Source organism: Penicillium roqueforti, assembly GCF_015533775.1.
Source record: "Penicillium roqueforti strain LCP96 04111 chromosome Unknown scaffold_16, whole genome shotgun sequence".
NCBI classification, from domain to species: domain Eukaryota; kingdom Fungi; phylum Ascomycota; class Eurotiomycetes; order Eurotiales; family Aspergillaceae; genus Penicillium; species Penicillium roqueforti.
In genome coordinates this window covers 146823-157565 of record NW_024067580.1, presented here as the reverse complement: position 1 = coordinate 157565, position 10743 = coordinate 146823, and the positions used below count along the sequence as shown (strand labels likewise).

At 46.8% G+C, this 10743-nt stretch overlaps 4 protein-coding genes across 4 annotated transcripts; 1 reads left to right on the top strand and 3 right to left on the bottom strand.

Annotated features, from left to right (window-relative positions):
* Positions 1-449: 449 nt before the first annotated feature.
* LCP9604111_6178 (transcription factor domain-containing protein) lies at positions 450-2551 on the top strand (the record flags this gene model as incomplete). The annotated part of the gene is made up of 3 exons (XM_039074070.1): positions 450-936; positions 991-1930; positions 2005-2551. 3 exons carry the CDS (start codon positions 450-452, stop codon positions 2549-2551), a joined length of 1974 nt encoding a protein of 657 aa, XP_038927704.1.
* A 164-nt stretch (positions 2552-2715) lies between these two features.
* Positions 2716-3117, bottom strand: LCP9604111_6177 (uncharacterized protein; the record flags this gene model as incomplete). The annotated part of the gene is made up of 1 exon (XM_039074069.1): positions 2716-3117. One exon carries the CDS (start codon positions 3115-3117, stop codon positions 2716-2718), a length of 402 nt encoding a protein of 133 aa, XP_038927703.1.
* Positions 3118-4552: 1435 nt separating this feature from the next.
* On the bottom strand, positions 4553-5688 carry LCP9604111_6176 (uncharacterized protein; the record flags this gene model as incomplete). The annotated part of the gene is made up of 2 exons (XM_039074068.1): positions 4553-5379; positions 5442-5688. 2 exons carry the CDS (start codon positions 5686-5688, stop codon positions 4553-4555), a joined length of 1074 nt encoding a protein of 357 aa, XP_038927702.1.
* Positions 5689-8190: 2502 nt separating this feature from the next.
* LCP9604111_6175 (uncharacterized protein) lies at positions 8191-10686 on the bottom strand (the record flags this gene model as incomplete). The annotated part of the gene is made up of 4 exons (XM_039074067.1): positions 8191-8604; positions 9570-10259; positions 10313-10584; positions 10638-10686. The coding sequence occupies 4 exons, from the start codon at positions 10684-10686 to the stop codon at positions 8191-8193; spliced, it is 1425 nt and encodes a 474-aa protein (XP_038927701.1).
* Positions 10687-10743: the final 57 nt, after the last annotated feature.

Here is a 10743-nt window from a genome sequence, read left to right as displayed (position 1 = left end):
TTTTGCTAATTTTTTTTTTCTTATGACGTGTGGTGGTGTTCATTGAATGTTAAAAGATTTTCCGGGGGTTTTTTTTTTTTTTTTTTTTTTTTTTTTCTTTTTCCCTTTTTCCGGAGGATTTGTGAGGTTATCATCTTTCCGCACTTCTCCCTACCGCCTGTGTTCTGTCAGATAGATTTAAATTCCTCACGGAAAAGCCTGGTCTCCCTTGTTATCGGATTCCGGAGAGCAGCGCCAGACAATCAATGGGATGGCAGTGACTTATTTTGCTTCACCAAGTTCCTTTCGACCGTAGACGGATGTTTTCTTTATTTCCCGAGACCGCTAGTTATTGTCCGTCTCGTACGATGACTCAGCATGTCTCCATCACTCCGGGACCGTGATGATTCTGTCGAAACACATCGAGCTTTAAAGAGAACATCTCATACTCACGAGATGGTATATGCACAATGGCATCGGAATTTGTACCCGAGACATCTGAAATTGGTTCTTTGACGGCACACTCGAATGAGGATAGCCAGTTCGTCGGTAGCTCAAGCGGCGTCTATTTCATCAAGACAGTAAAACGTGCATTCAACGGCTTAGATGGCCCGGGGTCACCTGAATCCAATCTCCCCACAGCAGAGGAAACGCTCGTAGGCGCCGAAGGCTCACCTCGTGACAAGCGCCAGCGCACTTCATATGTCAGAGACACTGCTTCGTCCTTGCGGGTGATCGAATCTTCCCCAAAATGGACCTACGACCGATCATTGACGGCATCTCTGGGGAATCTACCACCCCCAGATGTGGCTAGGGGCCTGATGATGATGTATTTCAAAGTCTGGCACCCACTGTTCCCGTTTCTGCATGGTCCTACCTTCCTGCAGGCAATGGAGAACGTTTACTCCAATGGGAATCAAGCTCAGCACACGCAGGAACCCTGTGCAGACCATCGGAGTACGTGCTGGACAATCATTTTCCAATGTGTCTTCAATCTAGGCATTTTTCTAGCGCCCGACTTAGATCTACAGTCAGAATCGAAGATCCAATCACCGGCCAGTTTCAACTCTTTGCTTGGGACTCTCTCATCTCGACATGATATCGTATCCCTGCAAGCGCTTCTAGCTATCCAAGTATATCTCGTTGCGACCATGTCACTTCGACCAGCATCGACTGTCGGAGGCTGTATCCTACGCTCGATGCTTCATGCGGGTCTCCACCGGTGTCCATTTCGATACAAGCAACTCTCCACCCACGACCGACAATTGCGGAAGCGGGTCTTTTGGTGTGCTTATGCGATAGATAGATACCTGAGCCAGGCTTTGGGCTTGCCGCTTGGTATACAAGATTCCGATATCGATGTATGTCTGCCTGCCGCCCGAGAATTGCATTCCCCCCGGGGCCACTCTGCGAATGGTAGCTCTGCGCCGCAGCACGGCAATAAAGAAGACTACAGCAAGGAAAGTGTTCTTGCTAGCTACGTTGACTCGGGGACCCTGACGGGTCGGGCATTGGAGCTCTTCCACAAATCAATATTGGTTCGATCTGTTCGTCGCAGCTCGGTGTTGTTCCTCGTGACAGACGTGCATAAGTGGTGGAATTGCCTTCCCACCAATCTCCAAATCAAGCCAGTGGTATCTGAACAAGTGGTGAGGTCTGTATTGCCAGACAGTGCGTTTGATTTTGCTCCTTTTTTCACTGTGCTGTATCAGCATCTCATTCTGATTATCCATCGACCTTCGCTGTCCCTAGATCCGTCAACTGCCGAATTCTGTTCTGGATTGCAAACCTGCATCGGGGCTGCCCGGGCTATCCTTTCGGGGCTGAGGTTGCAAGTTGATAGCCACCAGGCTTTATTCTGGCCTGGTTTTTTGTCGGCTGCGTGGATGTCTGGGTTAGTGTTGGCTTTAGCTTGCCAACTGAACCAATATGTGTTGACAAAGGGTCTTCAGTACGTGGGGTGTTTCTTTTTCCTCTGCTAGGTTTCGAACTGATCACTACGTGTGTGTACTAACTGCTTGATAGGGAAATTGATGAATTTTCGGGATTCTTGCGTTTGATGTCTACTCAATGGGAGACAGCCAAACACTGCCACATGTCGCTTTCAGTGCTGGCTGCAAAAATCCAACAGTCAGAAAGCGGATCCGATAAAACAGCAAAATCACAAGCATATGTGATGAGAGGCTCCGAGGGAAGTCCCACACATGTGGAATATTCAACCGCACGGGAGGAGAACAGACAGAGACTTGGTCGTCTGTCGCACTTGCATGAAGAGCCTGGCTTATTCGCAGGGGCGTCCGAGCTTGAGTCACGGAATAACACATGGGTGGAATCCATGCACAGAGGACATGATCCTACAGTAGTTCCTTCGACGTCAATGTACCCGTCACAAATGAACGAGCAGGGCATCCTCACCGATACATCCTCTTCAACGCAAATGGATTTACAGGACACAGATCCGGCACAGCTCAAGGGGTCATCTAATTTCGACTTGAACATGGTGGATTTAATCGAGGGCGCTAACTTTGACACTCTGTTCGATATGATCGGACAGCAATTCCCAAGCTTCTAAGACCATGCTATCACCCACAACTCAGAAAAAACAGAAAATAATCTACAATGATATCAAAGAAGACCAACCAAAATAATGCATATTGTTTACGCTGTGGGTATTTCTCTCAAACGCTCATGTATTGATAGCCTCTCATTCGGGCCATAAACCAGCCATCTGCACCATCAACCCCGGCGCCGGTCTTGTACCCCACGCCGGAAAAGCAAAGCCCGGTTGATGCGCACTCTCCCATTCCGAATCTCCTGGCAATAGTAGTCAGCCTGCAGCTCCGCCGCGGCGAGAATAGACGCCTTGTTGGAATGGTAGTCTCCGGGCACCTTGATAGAGACGCACAGTGGGTAGTCATGATGCTTGGCATGGACGGAAATCGAAGCGGTGCTTGTTCGGATATAGGCGACGACGGTGCGCATTAGAGTCTCGTCGTCGGAGTTGGAATCCCGCGCCTTGATGAAGACGTTCACCCAGTTGCTGACCTGGCGTGGATCGTACTCGGGCTCTGGGATTAGCTCCCCGTCGAAGTAGAACATGCTCTGCATCTTTGTGAGGTTAGAATTGAGGATGGCCATGTTTTGGATTTGGGGGGTGCTTACCTTGTGGTTATTTGCTGTGAAGTGGTAAGAGGGAAGGGAGGAAAGATAAGAAGGAGGTTTCGAGTCCCTTCCTGTTGTGTTTAAATACTTTCTCTGCCTAGTAGCTCTTTTCTTTATTGTTTATAGTCAGGAGTCTATCTAGGCAAGAACAAAGGAGTCATGATACAATGTCATTTTCAAGCCTTTCATCTATTCCCCGATATCTTTGTGCGTCTGTATTTTTATGTCTTTGGTATGCCACTTAACATCATGCATAATGTCTCTGAATCCCAAACCGTTTAGTGCTTTAACCTGACTATAGATATAGATATCAAGGCTCGTGTGCATGCATGACCCCGGGACTACCTATACAAGTTACCAGCTGAATTACTACAGTATAGATACTTGACAACATAGTGGACAATTCAGGATGATCCAACTTCCCATTCTATCAAATAGCCGGTCCAAACAAGCTCTAACCACTTCAAGCATCAAAATTCCCTTTTCCCAAAGACCAAACACTACCTCCTCCGAAAGAGCAAAGACCGATTAATATTAACAGAGCCCCTAGCAACCTGTCCCCGAAGATATTCCGCCAATAGCTCTGCAGTAGCAAGAATCGACTCCTTGTCACCATGTTCCCCGGGAACTTGGATCGAGATGCAGAGTGGGATATCGTGGTGCATAGCATGGCCAGTGATGCTGACGACTCTTGTGCGGATGCAAGTGACGACTGTGCGCATTATGGCAAGGTCATCGCATCTGTAGTCGCGGGCATTGAAGAATATGTTCACCCAGTTCGTTCCTCGGGGATTGTATTCGAGCTCTTGGATTAATCTTCCGTTTTGGTAGAACATCCCTTGGATATTATTAGTTGGTTGGTAGGTTTGTAGTTGGAGGGGACAAATCTTGCTTTTGATGATCAATGAGATAGATGGATTCGGGGGGCTTTGGCTTGTTTGAAGGCCCGTCTGAGTGCTTTCTGAAGGACTATGAAGGGTGCTGAAGCCCGTTTAAATGTTGGACTCTTAAGACAACAGCATACTGATATTGTTACCATTCCTTTTATATGAGGAAAACAGTGTCATATTGCTATAATGACATTTCCGGATTTCTTAGTTCATCGCCTGCTGATCTGTTCCGTCTTGTGTGAGATGCCTTTGACATTTTCTTTATGATATTCATACATATTTGACAGATAACTGATATTTCTGGACAATTCTGGAAGACGCGTTGCTCACTACTTAAGGTGTCCTATAAATCAGTTTCTGTATTCATCATTTGGTATTTTGTGTCTATCGATATTCAATGCAGGGCCGACTGATTAGTTCATCCAAAGTCATATTTCAGATGACCTGAGACGAAGACATTGAGAAACAAAGATAAGAAGAAAAGAACGAAGGAAAGACAATGAATTGTCTCAGATCTTCTTTCACAACTTCTCAATCTCCAGGCAAACAGCATCCACAATCCCTTGAGTGTTAGATGTTCCCCCCAGATCAGGAGTCAGAATCCCTGCAGCACAGACACGCTCCACACAACCCATCAGCTGGGCAGCAGCATCCTTCTCACCAATCCAGACAAGCATCTCCGCCGCCGACCAAAAGGTAGCAACGGGATTCGCAACCCCTTTCCCAGTAATATCAAAAGCACTACCATGGACAGGCTCAAAAATCGACGGATTCTTGCGTGTAGGATCCAAGTTACTGGAAGGCGCAACACCGATAGATCCCGCCAATGCAGCAGCAAGATCAGACAAAATATCCATATGCAAGTTCGTCCCGACAATCGTATCGATTGACTGCGGCTTCGCCACCATACGAACAGTCATCGCATCAACAAGCATCTTATCCCAGGTCACATCGGGGAAGTCCTTCGCAACCAATTCCGCAATTTCATCCCACAGAACCATCCCGTTGCGCATCGAGTTGCTTTTTGTGACAACGGTCAGAAGCTTACGCGGCCGCGACTGCGCTGTCTCAAATGCGAATCGCATAATTCGCTCGATTCCCACGCGCGTGAATATTGCCACTTCCGTCGCGACTTCCCATTGCTGTCCAACGTGAGACCGTCCGCCTTGCCCGGCATACTCGCCTTCGGAGTTTTCCCGTACGAGCATCCAGTCGATGCCTTCGGTTGCGGTGTTGAGAGGGCATTTGGTTCCAGGGAAAGTTCGAACTGGTCGTACGTTGGCGTATAGCTGGAGTGGGCCGCGGAGGGCCAGGAGTAGGCCCCAGAGCGAGATGTGATCGGGCACGTCTGTTTGTGTTAATATTTTTGCTTGGTAGTCGGCATGATGCTATGCAATATAGAAAACATACCGGGTGATCCAACGGCACCGAATAATACCGCATCGTACTGGCGTATGGTGTCAAGGTAATCTTCAGACACATATCGTCCGGTTTGCTTGTAGTACTCGGTTCCCCACGGGATATGCTCAAAGTCGATCTTGAATGTGCCAAGGATCTTTGCGAGTTTCTCGACGACCTGGATTGTAGCACTGACTACCTCGAGACCAATGCCATCGCCTGGGATAGAGGCAATGCGGTATGAATTCTTTGGTGCCATATTGAAAGAGGAAATATGCATGGAACTGGGGAAGATGTAATGAGTAAATTGAATGCAGATGGATGTCCAGACTATATATAAAACACGGCGATTAAAGGTGGCTGATAGTTCATCCTGCCTTTTCGCCGGATGGCCGCTGTAGCGACAAACCGGGACGTTCGGTAGAACTTTCAGGCGATGGGGTCTGCCGTTTACCGCTGCGTGTACCCCACTCCCCTCATACCTCTTGACCTGCCACAAGAAGAAAATAAGATGGCATCAAAATCAAAAGAGAAAAGACCAGCACGTATCACAACTGCTTGCAACTCGTGTCGCTCGAGAAAGCAAAAGTGCAGCGGCCTCAAACCCGTTTGCGAACAATGTCTTGAGAACAACCGACCGTGCAACTGGCCCGAACAGCTTCGAAGAGGACCAGAGAAAGGGTATACCGAAGCACTGGAGAATCGACTCCAGCTCACTGAGAGCATTCTTTTGAATTTGCTTCCGCATGTCTCTGATGAGCAGCTATCGGCTGCGATTCCTCCCCGAGAGAGCAGCCGAGGCCACGCTGCTGGCACGTATGTGCCATTTCCCAGACTTGAGAAGGGGGGGATTGATACTTGGTCGCAATTCCCTCTTGATACTTCTCACGGTATCCGGAGGTGGCAGAAAGCTTGCACTGAGCCTGAAATGGTGGGTTCGGAGAAGAAAAAGCGTTCACAGAATGACAGGCTCCATGGTTCGGTTCCAATATCTCCTACAACTCGAAAGGTCGATGGGACTTCCAGTGAGACACCGAACCATCCGGTCCCTGGGTCGTCACATAAAGAGAGTGCTCCAGTGGAGAGACTGAGCTCTTGGCAGGAAGCCCCTTCATTTGAGTTTCAGCGCCATTTTCTGTGGTGAGGAAACAGAAAACAGAAGCAGGCTTCTTGCTTCAAGCTATTCCTTATCGCTTGAAATACCCTAAATCAACCTATAGCCCGCGAGATCAACCCACGTCCCGACATTGCCTTTGCACATCAATGCTTTCTCAATGGTTGACTAAGCCAGAAAGAAGGGCCCACGTGATCGCTGCAGAGCAAACAATCTCATACCTGTATGGGACCAGATACCATTCAATTGAATTCGACGGATCATGTGATCCTCAATGTGTTCCGAGCAGCTTCAGATGCAAGCTTTGCTGATAACATCGGACGAAAAAGCTCTCAAGGCTTCATTTTCACCCTTTTTAGTGGTCCAATTGATTGGTCAGCGAGAAAACAACGGATTGTTACCACATCGACAACCGAAGCAGAATTAGTTGCACTCTCTGAAGCAGCAAAATACCTACTTTGGATGAAACGATTGCTCCATTCCATTGAGTTTGACACTGAACACGATCTGATCTTATCATATGATAATAAACAGACCATTGATCTGATAACGAAGTCAAATTCGTCATATCAGACGAAATTACATCACGTGCACATCAATAACTAAGCACTGGCTGCGTGAAAAGGTAAGAAATGGAGATATATATCTCCAATGGATTGCCATAAACAATATGATCGCCGACGGATTGACAAAACACCTTTCGTCTCAAAAATACCTTGAATTCTTGAACCAACTGAATTTGAGACAATTGCCTAATCGGGTAACCGAATTCGACAATGTTTGATCCCTTCTCTCTCCTTTCTTATTTTATCCCATGTGTACAGCTTTTGACTAAGGTCAAAATCTGAAGGGGTGTGTCAGAATATATGTGTTCCTTGTTTTAATGATGCCATTGATTGCTTCCTTTGTTCCATCCCGTCTTGCTTTGTTACATCTGAAGAGAGTCATGAATTATCTGATCTTTAAATTGCTGAGCTATCTGGAATGTTTGACTCCTATAAGAAAGCCCAAATTGTATTGAATATTAGTTAGACAAATTGACTATTTCATCCCAGAACATACACTTTGATCTCATCTTTGACCTGACACTAGACCGCCTAGCTGTTTATCTGTTTAAACACTACGCATTTGACCCATCGAGAGTGCATTACGAAGCATCGTGCCTAGTTCTGCCACACTCCAACAGCCCTAACCTCTTCTTTGTCTTCAATGATCTGAAGGTTGCCACGAACGCAAATGCGTGCTTCGAAACTTGTCAAAAAGCCGTTTTCGTCTGATTTGTATTTGAATACCCATCGGATTGGAAGAATTTGATGCCTAGGGCAGGCATTCTGGGGTATTTTTCCACATTGGTCCAACATTGGTCTAAATGCCAATCTCATTTGATCAGTTTCTCAGACATCCAAGCATTCATCTCATTCAGCTTGTCATATTCAACCTGCATTGCATGGTGCCATTCAGCTTTATGGGCATGGAATTGCGCTTCTGACCAGTTGTCTGGTTCTTTTGGCAAACTATCAACCGGTGTCTTCTTTGGTTGAGAGAGTCATGCCGTTGAAAAGGCGCGTAAATAGGTGAGAATAAGGTTCGTCCGATGTTTCTTGTCAGGTGATTCTTCGTCGTCATCATTGGGTGAGAATGGTCGTTTTAGAGAGAGATGTAATCATCTCCATTGACGTTGAAATTGTCAATGAATACCATGAGACCGTCGTCACGTGGTTGATCGTCAATGGTTTCTGACGGCGTAATGGGCTGGTCTCCGAGGATTTCGTCTGGTTCGCTTTCGTCTGGTGTTGCTGGCTGATCGCCAAGGATTTCGTCTGTTTCTGTTGCTTCTGCCTCGGGCATCAATTGGTCTTCCATTTGGTCGTCATGCGTTCCATCAAGTATGTCGACTTCTTCAGCAACCTCGATTTCATCAATCAGTTGGTCGAATTCAGACTGAATCAATGTCGAGATCACTTCATTGGTCTCATTTACCACTTGAACATTGATTTCCCGTTGTTCCGGAGTATAGAAGCTCGTTTCGTCGAAGTAAATTAATCTTAATTCAATCGTAGGCTGTAGTCAACTAATAAGATGACATATTAGGCTTAGGGTCCGTACCTTTGTCTGAATCTGATATACTGGAGATTGTCTGCTCACGGCACAGGTGGACGGTGGAAAGATGCAAAGAAAAATCCCCGTGAGGCAGCGAGCACACTATAGAAGAAGGCAGAAGAAGAATAAGTGTTGAAGAGAGATATCATTGCAATCACGCTGGCAGATTAGTCTGCCATCAAAGCTTCCATGGGTTTGAAATTTGAAAAAAAAAGAAGTAGAATTCCATGGGTGGAAGAAGAAAGAAAGATTCATTGCCCTCTTGTCGGGAGGGTCTTAGATGGAAAAGAAAGTCAACCTCCAATTTGATGAGAGGGAGGGTCGACCGACGAGCATTTTATGGCTCAGACGTTGGGGCAGCTTGACGCTGCATCCTTTCCCCCCCAGATAACGGTGCCCCGTGCACGCCACAGGGCCACAGCCACCTGGGGGGGTATTATTTTGATGTTATCGTTCAACATATAGGATTATTTATTAGCCATGACTATATCTACCCTTTGATCTTATAGTATCTCTAGACTTGATTAATACTTTGGCACTTCTAAGTGAATTAATGGTCTATAAGTTCATGAGATCTGTACGGTGACTGTCTTGTTTGTATCTTATTGTACACAAATCTCCGCTTAAGAATCAGAATATGGAGCTCCATAAATTGACTGATATCAAGCAAGTTTGGCACATGGTATATAGACGAGCAAATATCACACAAAGAACAGAGCTGGCATCAGTATGTACGTGTGTAGATAATGTAGTGGTGGCATGTGTGACGCGAAGTGAGACATATACAAACAAACAAGTCCAGAATGTACAGAATCGGAAAAGCACTTGTCTATTGAATGAATACCTATTTGAATTTTGGACAGCTTCTTCCTACACTAAAGTCTAGCCTCTTTCCCAGATTCAAAAAAAATCTTTTCACCGGTAACCAAGCTCTTCTGCAAAGCCGCGCCAATAACAACTGCCTTCACCGAGCTTGAGAGGGACACTGGAGGAGGCGTGTTATCCAAGCAGCTAGCAGTGAACTCATTAGCTTCCGTGAGGAAGGCCTCTCTGAAACGCTCATAGTAATGCTTGGGAAGATCACGTCTAGCTCCCTGACCATCGTGGATCTCAAGGTGGTTCTTCCGGCCTTGCATGTTCACTCTCAATGAGCCCTTCTCACAAATGACCTCGGTGGTATCTTCCTGTCCAGCAGCCATCATACGCGAACAGAAAAGGGTGGCAATTTTGCCACCGTCAAACTCGACCGTAGCTACCGCATTGTCACGGTCCTTGCTCGCATCCAATGCAGTGTGGACGGCAATGACTCCAACCGCTTGCAGACTTTTGAGATGGGTGGTCTCACCAAGGAACCACAACATCAGGTCAATATCGTGGATGGAGCAGTCGAGGAAGATTCCACCGCTGGTCTTGGCGTACTGCACGAACATCCCGGTTGTGTCGAGCATATCTGCAGTCTGGGATCTGAAGATCACTGGTCGGCCGTATTGGCCTGAGGTCATTCTCTCATAGGCTTCACGGTAGGAAGCATCAAAGCGGCGCGAGAAACCGCACATGACTTTCTGGTTGGGGTGTGTCTTGAGCGATGTGTTGTAGGCATCGAGAACGGATTGAGCCTGTTGCGGTTAGCATATGTCTTCATATAGGGAGCTTATATAGAACGACCTACAATCTTGACGTCAAGAGACAAAGGCTTCTCGCACATGACATGCAATCCCTTCTTGATAGCGGCAATGGCGTGATCTGCGTGGACGGCAGTAATTCCAGCAACCACTACAGCATCCAAATTCTCTTTCTCGAGCATTTCATAGTAGTCTGTATAGATTTTTGCTCCTGTGAGGTTTTCTTTTGCCCATACGTGCTCATTGAGATCAGGAGAGCTGGCTGCTACCACCTCGGCACGAGGAGTAAAAACGTGGTAGTTCAATGCATGTCGTTGGCCTGTTATGTGTCAATTGGAGGTTTTCGAAATCCGATTGGGGAACAATGCTTACCCATTCGGCCGAGGCCGGCGATACCGACGCGCAACTTCGGGGCTGACATCTTGAGACGAGGGGATATTTGAAGGAGTAGTAAGAGTTGAAGAATCTGAGAAATGCT